At 40.0% G+C, this 13246-nt stretch overlaps 1 protein-coding gene across 1 annotated transcript in view; it reads right to left on the bottom strand.

The window, feature by feature from the left end:
* The window catches only part of FER1L6 (fer-1 like family member 6), a 64291-nt gene that overhangs the window by 27706 nt on the left and 23339 nt on the right, over nt 1–13246 (bottom strand). The window contains exons 12-20 of the mRNA XM_030964663.1: nt 12210–12318; nt 10311–10491; nt 7234–7354; nt 5875–5975; nt 5114–5204; nt 4199–4318; nt 3007–3159; nt 1523–1709; nt 833–957 (exon numbers count right to left, since the gene is read on the bottom strand). Coding sequence (XP_030820523.1) covers nt 833–957; nt 1523–1709; nt 3007–3159; nt 4199–4318; nt 5114–5204; nt 5875–5975; nt 7234–7354; nt 10311–10491; nt 12210–12318 — 1188 coding nt within the window. The remainder of the gene's footprint in view (nt 1–832; nt 958–1522; nt 1710–3006; nt 3160–4198; nt 4319–5113; nt 5205–5874; nt 5976–7233; nt 7355–10310; nt 10492–12209; nt 12319–13246) is intronic.

Below are 13246 nucleotides of genomic sequence, written 5' to 3'. Positions count from 1 at the left end.
TTTGTGGCATGATTGTCAGAATTCCTGCCCAATTTTAACTCCAGGGTAGTTGTAAAGGGCTCAGGACCTTTGAAAGTCTCCATGTTCTGTGAGGGACCATCCTCCTGCTCACTTGCCCAGGCTGTACCTCAACCCTTCTTGCTGAAACTCTGTAGAAGTTTCCACTTCTCTCTAAAGGCCCCACAGAAGCCCATTTGATCCTTGGAGTTTCCAGAGGGAGATGGGAGATGCCCATTCCCTACTGGGCGTATTTTAGCAGCCTTTAAGTCTCCCACCTCTCTGTTTTCAGCTCATTCCCATTTTAAGGCTCTACAACCACCAGTGTGCTTTGCCACATTCCATCACCAAGGGCTGTGCTGGCTCACATGGCTACAGAAGCCAGGGAAAGCTCTTCACTCTGCTCAGTGACTGAATCCACAGGCTGGAGGAAAAGAGAACCATGAGGGCTCTTCCTTATACCCACATTTATACCTAGCAATGACAACAGTCCAAATTCAAAACATAGAAATAAAGATGTGAAGAAAGGTACACTTGCTACAAAGTCCCAGTAGTCCCAGAGAATCTGATATCTGAGCTAACATAAACTAGTAGTGCTGCGCCTCTTATTAAAGAAATGGGTAACATGTAAACTTTTGCCTGTTTGCAGTGCACTTTCAGGATCTGCTCTTTTAACAGCAGGCATCTAACTTTTCCTTCTGGTAGCTCCTTGCAAAACCAAGATTTTCCCTTTTTATTCCTTAATTATTAAAAAAAAAAAAAAAAAAAACAGAAAGAAAAAAGAAAGAAAGAAACAATAGAGTTTTCAGTCACCAAAAGAGGCTTTGGAATTTACCTTTGTGGTCTGGCAGTGTGACGTGAAAGTAACTTTTGCAAAAGGATCAGAAAGTCCAGTGCTGTCAGCAGCAATGAGCCCCCTGGCCTGGTACATGTGGGCTCTCAGCTGGAAGAGGTGCAGGGCTGCATCATGGCAGAGAAAACAGCAACATCAGCTCCATGGAAACTGTGCAGCACATGGGCAGGGGGGGAGATTCACCAGCTGCTCTCCGACCAGGATCTGACAAGGGGAACTGTTGCTGGTGCTCTCTCACTTAAGAAGCACCTGAGACACCCAGAAGTTGTGCAAGACATCAGAATTCACCTGAAATCAACTATGTAGGTCTCTACTGCAGGGCTATTAAGTGCCAATTTTTATTGGCCAATTTTTATTATCTGCCACCACTCTTATGTACTAGGTGTTTTATGCATCATCAGGAGAACTGAGGGATGCTTCCTCTGCAAGGAGACAGATTTGTGGGACAGGGAACACAAATTTCAAGTGAGCAAGTTCCTTCTTTCCCTGACATCTACAACGTGTCAGTGGCAGAACTGATGACTTGGCAATGAAGCCAGCCTTTTCTGATGAAGAAGAAAAGACATTATCATCTTAGAACAGTTACTTTATACAGGGGTTGTGCCACACTGAACAAGAGCTTTTGGGGCCATTTCTCTTAATTGTTAATAGGGAGAAGAAAGAGTGCCTTACTTTTATACAGCAGGCAAGCAGAGGAGGGCAGCATACTGTGCCCTGAGTTGGTGTTAGATGATAATTCAATCTCATATCCTACAGGCAAATTCTCCATGGCACTGTGGGCATAGCTGCTGGGCCCAAGCCACAGGTAGATGTCCACCTTTGCTTGCACAGTCCAGCCCAGAGGGCGCTTGCCTGGGAGCTGAAATAAAAATCCAATGTTACCAACAAGCTCAAGAGAGATGGCTGGGTGCTGAGTCTTACCAAGCCAGAGAAAAATAAAGAAGCATTCTCTGAGCTGATATACTGATAAATGGCATTTCTTCACAGTGAGTGGCCCTGAAACTCATTTAGCACAAGTAACTTCTGGGATTCTTAGGGAAGGAATTAGTAGTTTGCTCAATTAACAGTCTATGTAGACTGCATAATGCCTAATATGCACAGGTTTGTGCAGGCTATCTTACAAGTGCACACATATAAGTGCTATTTTATCCCCTACTTTGCCCAGACTTCAGCCCACTTTCCATTTCATGCATATCCAATAGTTAGTCCCATGTATTACTAAAAGTATTATGCCATTGGGCAGGTCAGAAAACAAAATGTAACTAGTCTTACCTTATTATTTCCTTTTTCTTCCTTCCCACTTCATCTAGATCTGCTAAGTTCAGAGTTTAGTATTGTCTGTTCCTAAGGTAAGTAATTCTTGATACTGAAGGGGCTGGGTAGTTAATTGCAGAATATTTTATTTCATGCAGGCAAATAGTACTTTGCTTAGCAAGCACCTATGGCAAGTATCTCAGGATCTTAGATGATTTTATCTGTTCTTTTCCTTATGGGAGTATTCTCAGAAGTCCAAGGTGAAAAACCACTAAAAAGTCATTATATGAAGTTACTGTTGTCTGGAGTATTTGGGTTTTTCCTGATGGTTACAGTAACAATTATATTGCACAATATTCCACTGTAGGAGCTACTGGTCACACTGCCTTTGTAGGCTTATATCCACTAGGGCTTTCCTTTATCATGAATAATCCCAGAACAGTGTTTTGGACATATATTATGCAAACTTAAGCATGTTTTAAATAGAAAGTATAAATAATTCCTGTATTACCCCTGAACACCTAGGTTTCCTCACAGAGTTGCTGATCTCTCACCAGTCTCCTCAAAGGCTTTCATGTTCTGCATTCTGATGTTTTTGTCAGCAAGGAGGCTGTACTTTTCTATTTGTTTATGTATACAGCCATTGATGAACAATGTTCTATACTTCCCATAACAAGTAGTGAGGAAATTAATTACTCATACATCAAAAGCCTGGCAATGATAGAGTGATTAAAGAATGAGAAGCATAAATGTAACAAGCAAATATTAATAAATGGTGGATACAAATCTGTACATATTTTTACATTACAGAGATTAATCTGTAAAATACTATCCCTGGAAGAAGTCTGAATACCAAGTTCTCCCCAAGCATTACTTGTGTTTGCAGTGTGCCACAGACTTACCTTCAGGAAATGAGTTTTAATCTTCCCACAGTCCTTGCCTCTCTGCTCTTTTGCTGGGGAGTAGAGGATGTTTTTTGCTGGGACTCTTGCATATGCAACTCTTTTGTTGTTGCTGATCATCCAGATGAACACATCAGGCACTGTATTCTGAGGCTGTTAAACGAGGCATATTGAACTAAAACTGAATTCTTTCTATGAGCCACCACCATCATATTTTTGTTGAAACACTCTTTCTAAGAGTAAGAGCTGATGCCCTCATGGCTCCTGTGGAGTGGCAGATATGCCTCTGAATTAAATGAGGCTGTCACTTCACGCTTTGCAGTCCATACCTCAATTTCTAATTACAGCTGAAGGTAAAGAGCTTCACAGAGTGATTAAGGATTACTTCATGAGTAATTTCAGGAGAAACTAAAATTAAGAATCTCGGTATGACTCTGTCCCAGGAAATAACTTGATCACAGATCGTATAAGTAACTACCATGGAAATACCACGAATTTCATCTATATCCACAAACCAAAAAGGACCAGGACCAAGCTCAAACACTGGCATGTGATCATCTTTTCCGCTTGTGACAATGCTCTGTGAGACTGCCTTGCCCTGTCCCAGATAATGTTCCCCAAACAAAGCTGGAAAAAAGACCAGCCAAGGGGCTGTTCCCTGAAGGAGCTATAGGCAGGGTCACTCTGTTTTAGGAAGGAAGAGAATTTGTGTGTAGGATGCAAACCATGCTACTGTGCCACCTGCTCTCTGTGCCAGAGAATACCCACAGCCCTCTTTGGTTTGCTACCACAGGCAGCTCTCAGAGGCACAGCTTTCCAGTGGCTGGATTTTGGCCCAACCAAATATATCAATTTTTCTGTTATTCTCAGGCTAAATGATATAGGCACCCCAAGCTCTTATCAGTCCAAATCCATCCAGGTGTCCATACAGGTGGTGACAATTCATATCACAAAGCTGGCTTCTCTAAGCCACCAGGTGTGGGATGACCTTATTAAAAAAAAATATCTGTGGTGCATCCTCTCCATACCCCACACCCCAGTATTTCCTCCCCTGGTTTGATAACAGCTCCATTTAATGCAAAAGAAAATAAGGTCCAGATATCTGAAGAGAACTCTTTGGATAACTAAGACAGAAGCTATTATTCACATGGGATTATGAAAATAATTTTTTTCTGAATTCTGTGTGGATTACCTCATCAACCAAGAATCTAATTTTGTCTATAAAGCTCTGAGTCTCACGGATCATTTCATCCACTGGCATCTTCTTTTTCTGCTGCTGAATGATTCCCTTGGCATCATTGGACATTGCTTCCTGCAGTGAGGAAAAGGCAATATATATTTTTCATCTGTTATCAAGCACTTTGAAGTAGAAGAGAAACAGTCTTTGATTCAAGTTGAAAAGAGGAGATGGGAGATGCTTTGTTCAACGTTTCTTTGTCACAACAGAAACTGACCAACTCTTTGGAGCTGGACAACATAAAAATTGAATGTCCCCCATTTTGTCTTTGTCTGTATACTGCATGTATGGAAGTCCCAAAGAACATGTGATTGCCACCTGGATATACTGGGCTTTGATCCAGACAGAAGGCACAATCTTTTGGGCTACAAACAGTAAAAAAATGTAACAAATATTTAGATGACCTCCACACCGTTTTGTTTCTTCTCACTGGTTCTCTGGAGGAGATTACTAGGTCCAGTAAGGTTCTCCTCCTAAGGTCCTTACAAAGGCCAGACTTTATTAGTTTTGAAGTTCAGCATCACCACAGCAGTAAATTTGTAAAATTATAAATTTGGTGCTTTTCCACTGAACTCAGCATCATTCTGTTTTAAGATGCTTGGATGAGAAAAATAATCTGATTATTATAATGCCTTATTGGTATTTAAAAACAACATCTTCTGATTAATTTTAGTGTATCTGACAGCTCTTTATTAAGCACAGTGGGATTTATTTTAAAAAATGCTCATGGATACTATATTCATATGAATTACAAAGCATTCCCATATAGTGCAATCAAATAGAAAATAAAATAGGAAAAAAAAAAAACAAGCAGTGTGCTTTCAGTAATCATGATTGCATCCATGCTTATAGGAAAAGAACAGCACATACCAGCTCTTGCTTGAACAGCATGAGCCTCTTTTTGTCCAAAGCAGTGCAGTTCAACCCTTTGGGCTTCTTTTCAGCAATGACCATGAACGCCCTAGGACACAGGAATAACAGGGGTTTTAAATCTGTTATTTTTTTAATGTGAGAATGCTAATGTGCTAAAATACATTGGAATGTTCTGTGTCTGCTGCAGTACATGAACCAGGAGATAATGGTGCTGAAAATCTCTAAAGTATTATGGACCCATAAGATTAAAGAAATAGAGTCCAAAACCTCGGCGCCACACTTCCCAGAAATGGACTAATAATATCTAGAAATAAGGGCTTAGAAATAAGGGCTTTTGAGCCCAATCATGTCATTTGATACAGAGCTGACTGGATCTATATCAATATGTGGCATCCTTTGTTTTTATATTAACTGTGGTTGGGGTTTTTTTTACAGTGTATCTATCATGCACTTTATTAAATTCTACTTGTCACCTATACAACATATTCTTAGAATTCTGAAAGCCAAAATAATATGACAATGATTGGCAGTCTTCTACTGTCAATTCTGAATATGTAAAATAACAGTAAATATTTTCTCTGTCTAAATAGAAACTGCAATTTGGGAAGGTCTTTGCTTTTACAGCAAAATAAATAAAATATATAGTTCAGTAAGCTTACTGTACTTTTAAAAAATTATCATCAGTTTCCTTGTCTAGCCTTGAATTTGTAGCCAACATTAAATTTAATTTTCTGTATGCATCTATTAAAGGTTATTACCTGGTTTGATTGATAAAACCATTTAGGGTCTTCTTCATTTTCTCCTCAGCTGCAGTCTCTGAAACCTTGATCAAGTCCTTTACTTGCTCTAATGATTCTTCCTATGAAAAACACATGAGAAAGCCATTATGCACAGGAGGGCACTTTGTCATTCTGTCGGTGTTTCAGTGCCATTTATGACTAGCAAGAATGAGGGAGGCGATTTTGTGGCCTGACAGGAAGAACCTTTGATATATCACTATACTTGAAGTGCACAGAGAAAAGACTCCAGCAGCATGATATATTTTGACCTTTTCCCAGTCTTCCAATTACTTGTCCAAGCTATTACTGCTTGGAGCAACTTTGTGTTCTTAGTTCTTGGTGGAAGATCAACAATTTGGAAACATTATCCACTAGGTAGGAGAAAAAAAATAGTTCTTGGTTCTGTTTCTGATCCTACTGCTTAACTTTACCAAGTTGCTGGAGTTAACAACTTAAAATTCAGTGGTCACTTGAATCCATATGTAAGGTCCATCACAAAACCTACTGTTATCATGAGGAATGGAATCTGTTCTTGAAAGCTAAAATAAATATCTGGATTTTCAGCAAGGCCTGTGGGTGTTGGGGTGCACTGACAAACATTAGCTCTCCACATTTGTTTAATATTCAAATACCTGAGTTCAAAATGTTTGCTTGTAAGTCATTGTCTTCTCTCAATACAACCTTACATAAGTATGACTTCAGTGTTGTTCCTCATGAGATATATATGGATAAATGAGGGATGAATCAGACTCTTAATCTGAGTGCCCCACATAAAAATATTTAACATTAGAAGTCACTTAAAAAAAAAAAAACTACTTTCTTGAGACTGTTGATAGTCAACTTTAAACAAAGGTAGAAAAAACCCATCATTATGGGAAAACACAGTGACTAGGCCATCAGAGTGACTGCCCGTGAGATGATATGCCTTTCTGTCTCTGTCAATGTTTTAGGAAAACTAGAGCAAATGCTGTCCTTTAATGAGGGCCCAGTATAAATATAAGGCAAGAAGACATTAGAGAAAGAGCCAAAGGAGACAAAATTACTCTGTTTCTCATAATTTAATTGTTTGAATGTTATTACAAAGAATAAAGCATTGCTGAGGAAGGAAAGCAGACCTATGGCCAAAAATAATTGTGGTCAGGAATACTTGAGTAGCTCCAACAGTTCAAAGCAATTTGTGGGAAATAAAAAGTCAAGGGTTTATATCAACTGCTTTCTCACAAAATGACCAACAAGAAATGCAGCTGGGAGAAATTTTGAAGGTATGATTTGGGAAGTGTGGCCTCTCAGTGCTATACTTTGCTGAATACCGAGCCTAGGAGGATGGTTGCCACCTACCAGGTGATCTGCCATTTTCTCAAGAGTGTTGGAAGAGTACAGACGAAAGGTCTGGCTGCCCCAGTAGCTCCTTACACAGACACAGGGCTTCCTCTCCTCATATGGCAGGTACTGGTAGTTCCTGTGGAAACAAGGCAGGGAGCAGATCATGAAGGGGACAGAGCAGGTCAAGGGGATGCAGAGCAAAGAAAAGTTATGTGGTGCTCTCACAGCAGAGGGGCTGTAGATACAACAGGATGTGTTCTCACATGCTAACAAGTAAACCCTGGGAGGGGAAAACACAAACATCATTTTGTGCTACCAGCGAGATCCTTGAAGAGAAACAATTCGAAGTCAATGGATCTAATTTCAGTGCTTTCCAGGGTGGGAGAAAAGCCAAACAAAAAGGCATGCAGGGAAGCTCTGAAATACTATTAATGGTGGGAAACTACAAGGGAAAAAGGAGCAAAGATTAAAATCTGATCTCATCTTCAAAAGCAATGGGTCCACACATTGCACAGTGGGAGAGCCATGTCAGAGTCTCAACACCACATTCCTTTCACAGGATGCTCTTTTTCAGAGTTTGTGGAGACTGACATTCCCTGTCAGAAACTGATCTGCAAGGCCTGCTTAGTAAAAGTAATACCAGGTTCATAATAACTCAGTGATAAAATGCATCCACTGCTCTCTCTTCTCAGTTTTGATCTTATGTCCAAGGTGTCATGCTGATTCTTGTATCTCTGCTTTCTTTGTGTGCTCAGCTGCAGGAGTGACTTGCACTGAAAAAATTGAGCAGGAGGCCAGCATACCCAGAGTCTCTGCAGACCTGCCACAAAGCTGATGCTTTGATTAATGTTCTGCAGCAGGTACCATGACAAGTCCATGAACCCCATAAGAACATTGTCCTCCTGTATATAAATATTAGAGCCTTATGAAACTTCACTGTTTAGCCACACTGGATTCAGCAATAAAGGTCTCCTCATTTTCCATACCAATGGTGGGACAGTGGAGACCTTTTCAATGTGTATGAACATTTGCAAACCACTTCATGTTCCTCTGGCCACGGCTCAAATGGCCTCAGATAGTCTCAGTGATTTCAGATAGAACTGAAATCCACGTGTTAGATCACCAAGCCAAGACCAAATCACTTTTTGCTCTTGAGTGTCATATCAATGGCTCCAAACTTCCACACATCCCAAAGAGGTCTATGTGTGATATTTTTTTGGTTTAAAAAGATTAGTATCTTCCCCATAACATTATTTTACTGCCCTATGTGATATCAAAAGAGAAATTTCCACTAACTTTCTCCTCAATAACCTACAACAAGGTGAGGATTACCCATTGAAATTGGGGCACAGCAGAGCTACACAGGCCTTGGGTGTCATTAATTCTGGTGCTTTCAGAAGGAAGAAAATCAATTCAACCATCTCCCAGGGCCTGAACTTCTTAACCTGAATTTCATAGAGCTTATGAACCTTTTTGTTTGATTTACTAAGAGTATATAGCCATGAAAAAATTCAAATGGAAAACTGAAAATTCAGGTCTATTATTCTCACTATTACAATTTTGAGGAATTGCTTTTTCAGTTTTAGCTTATACTTAGTTTAAATTTTAACATAAGTGTGGAAAACTCCTGTGAGTTTCATGGTGTCTGCTTTAGAAGTCTTATTGCTCTGCCTGTTCCTTTAATTAGTTCATGGTTTTTAATCTCCAAAATATACTTTTCTTTTTGTTTTCAATTATTCATTTATGAATCTAAAATGCAGTTTTTCTAAAGTACTGGATATCCCATTAAGTACTTATTAATACTAAAAATATCCAGTGGTGAGACCACCAAGACATCATTATGAGAAGACAGTGAAAAACTCATTAATTGGCATCTGTGCCTGACCAAACTGTTTTAAATACCACAGGAGGGAATAAAAGATGCCGCATTCTACATAAATTTGAGGAAAAGGGATCTTTAATGAGAGAAAACTTTATTAATACCAGAGCAAGTCAAGAAGGAAATAGCTGATTTGAAGAGTGATTCATTCCTTTTACAATGGTTCTTTAAATCTAAATTCTTGTTAAGGGAAAACTAAAAAAATCCCAGCTTCTCTCAGGGAAGATAATAACCCTCTGCATGTACCCAAATTTGCAGTTCTGTTAACAAGGAAAGGCAACTGTCTTTCCAACAAGCACTGATAAAAAGTGCTTTTCCCCTCTCTTTTTTTACTTGCTGCAAAACCAGATTTTTTACCATGATATTTTCATTCTTGTTTTCTTTCACTAACTCCTTTTTCATCTAAGTGAGCCATTGATTGCAGAAAAGAATGAAAGTGCTTTTTAAATTTAGAGACATCCAGAAACCAAACAGATCCAGGTCAATATTTTCCTCCTGGTCCTTATATCTGTAGACTGCTTGGCCTTCTAAAAGAAGTGTCATTGGCAGTCACCAACACCAGGAATTGTTTTACCTACCAAAACAACAAAGAAAATATTTCTTCTTATTAGCATCTTTCAAATTAATTAAACTTTTACAATTCTGTTTATAAACAAGGTTATTTGGAAAAACTGTTCTGCATGTTTTCATCCATAGCCCCATTTCTTTTCTCAAGGCCTATTTCCTCCTACCTCTGTTGCTGCTTGCTATTTAAGTCTGTATCTGTAATTATTAGCTCTAGAAAGTGTTCTGGGAAGGTGCCTTTGCCTTGACCAGACTTCAATATTTCACATGTGGCATTGTGCTTCTGGAGCTGGACACTGGCTGGGTCTTACTTGTGATCACAGTGTGGGACCCTAAACCAAGGATGGCACTGAAGAAGTTGCATTTTGCTGTAACTTTCCAATGTACACCTGGTGTAACACACAACACTTTCATAAAGGATTCAAGAGCCTGTGAGGCCAAGATTAGATGCATATAAAATAGCTCACAGCCTGCTCACTTCAGTGAAGACAAGAAAATTTACTGTTGTGAAAGATGTAATTGAGGACCTGAAAGCCTCCATTTCACACAAAGTTTTTAATGCTGCCTGGGTTCATCCACGAGTTCCACAGGATAATAAAAATAAGAACCAGAGTCCTACATGATGAGGTTTTGCAACAGAGATCCTCACCTGTTCCCACCTGTGATCAGTGGCTTCTCAGGGGGTGTGGTAGATACCAGGGGTATTCCAAGGTCATGAGAAATGTCATCTTCCCCCTCATACAGAAGGCTTTCTTCTGCTTCTCCATTATGTGTCTTCTTTTTCCCTCCAGCTCCTGCTGGCACTCCATCAGTAGTATTTCCAAAGTTACCTAGAGACCCACGGTTACAGGAGATGTCTAAATTGGAGGTGTTAAGTATGAATGAGGTTTTAAAAAAAGAAAATGGCCAGTCATACCAGTGGAAAAATCTTTGTCCCTGCCAGTTCATTCAGCTGTTTTAACCACACCACAGTTTATAAGGTTGCGACAGGTTATGTTTGTCCCTGGAATATCAGGTTCTAGAGCAGTGCTTCCTTGCTTGTCCCATGTGACATACACTTAACACATCACTTAGTGATATGATCCTCTGATTGCTGGCCCCCAGTTCCTTCAGCATTTGGTAAAGAAATTCAGAAACCAAAACAATACTGCTGTTGATATTTCTATATTCAGGAGCCTTGATATGGGATTGATTCACACAGAAAATGTGTGTTCTGCATAACGTATGGATGACCATTTCAAAGTTTGATCTCAGGAGTGATAAACTCTTTTTCAGACAAGTAAATTTTGCACATTACAGTTGCAGAGTCAGTAATAACAACGCTTTGAGGCCTCAGCTTCAAGCCTAATGCCAGACAACTCTGCTAATAATACAATCATCTTCCCTAAAAGGATTTTGCCTTAAAGGGTAATTATCAGCACTGGGAAAGAGGTACATCCATCAAACTGATAATTACAGATTTTAAGAGAGACAGAAAACATTTCCTGCAGGAAAAGAATGTGCTGAATCACCCCATATGACATCTTGATCGGGAATTTTGTTTCAGCCTTTTATGTGAATAATGACAACTGGTCAAGTTTGGGTCCAAATTTCAGCTACACAGGTGGCTAAGAGATGTTCAGGTCTAGAATTCAGGGCCAGATTCATCTTTAGTATTAATTCTGACAAGAATCACTAGAATTCCTTGTCCAACTATTTAAATGAGTTTCTAGTCTTTCTCAGCTCAGCTTCCTGCTAAGTTTCAGCAGGAATCAGTATCCCTCGCTGGATATCCCTGTTTTTCCCAGCACCTCTCCCTGCACACACAGCCCTGTAGCTGAGCACAGTCATGGACATGAGCACAAAGACTGGAAGTGCCACTGTGCACTTGGTGGGTCTGGTACAGAGATAATCAAATCCCTGCAAGGGAAATGAGGCCCATTCAAGCTTCTCTCTTAAGAGAAAGTTCTTCTGCTTTGAAAATATTAATGAGAATGCCTTCATTTTCTCTTCCATCTGCTTCAAGGGATAATTTAGCTCCATGATGAGGAGCTCATAGAGTTTGGTCCTGCTTTCCCCTGAAAGAAGAAAGGACTTACCAGGAGGATATTAGGACAAGGTGATGCCTGCAACTTGAGTCTTGGCTGTACCTCACCCCCCTGCCACACTCACAGACCCACAGGTCTCACAGGGGTTGGCCAAGACAGTGGACAGGGATCATCCCCCACAAAGGCACTGATCAAATGGACATCACAGAATGAACTCTGCCTGAAGTAAAATATCTGAGTTTGATCTCTCAAGTAATTAAAAGGGTAAATACTGGCTAAGATGCTGTATATACTGGGGGAGAGGATTTGCATTAATACAGGGCATTTGGGGAGTAAGACAGATAGGCATCAGTATGTTCAGCTTGATTCTATCCAGAGAAATTATAATCAGGGTTAACTCAAATGTAGGCTCTACTCTGAAGCTGACTCCTGAGCCCTGAGACAAATCAGTCAGTAACACCCATCATCCCCTCACTCCTGACGCTGTCCCTCTCCTTTGGATAAGACCTTAACACACTTACCAACAGAAACCTCAAAGGTTATTGGCTTGTCCCCAAACTTCCTATCAATCATTGTGGCTTCAAAAAATGTCCCAAAGAGAAGGAATTCTTCAAATTTCTCTTCATAGATCTATTGGAGAAGAAGGAGGAAAATGTTGGCATTTATTTTACCTCCTATTATTTTTTACAGCATAAAGGAAAAGTGTAAAGTGTCTTTTGTTGAATTTTAAGGCTCTGCTGGGCTCTGTTTACACCTATTGGAGACCCAGCATCTGCTTGTGCCTGGCATGGACTCTCAGTCAAGGAGGGCCAGCTAACACTTCTGATGCTCTTGGCCCATTTAGAGTAAAAGCTATTAACCCCAAGCCAAGCCTAAGCTCAAAGGAGATATACTTTATGGTTTGAGTTCTCCCCAAATTCACATCCCAACTGTTGTGCCCTTCCCATCCAAACCCTTCTCACAACATCTGCAAACTGAGGTCCATTAGGCAAGATCAGCCCTAATTCTTCGGCAGCTTGAGTGAGGCAATGAATAAAACATCAGCTCTACATGAATATTTGCTTCCCTGACTTCTGCAAAGCAGAAACAGTTTTTGACACAGCCCATGATCTCTTCATTTTGAAAAACCTGTGCTATACACAGCAAAATATCATAGGTCTTCAGTGAAAGGATTAGCAGCATCATATATCAGAGTCAACAGCTCAGATTGCAGCTCCAGAGTAACTCTAGCTTTTTATACTTGTCCAGTATGAAACCCTAACAAAGCCAAGGCTCAGAGACTATGACACATGCTTCTATCTCCCATTACAAAGAAAACAAATTCTAATATCTTCTTGCAGTCAGAATAGGTCAATAAAGCAGTGCTATGGGGGTGGATAATTTGCCTCTGTTGTCTCAGAGGCTCTATGAGACATTTTTTGCATTATTGGTAATGTCTCCAGTTCCTGCTTTTCCTTTCAGAGAGTGGTAATACAATTACTGCCTACTGGAGCACAAAGTATTGCTGAGTGTCAAAACTAAAAGAGTATCAAGCATCACTGTATCATGCTATTGCCTT

This window comes from Camarhynchus parvulus, chromosome 2 (genome assembly GCF_901933205.1).
Source record: "Camarhynchus parvulus chromosome 2, STF_HiC, whole genome shotgun sequence".
NCBI lineage: Eukaryota > Metazoa > Chordata > Aves > Passeriformes > Thraupidae > Camarhynchus > Camarhynchus parvulus.
This window is presented reverse-complemented; position numbering and strand designations above follow the sequence as displayed.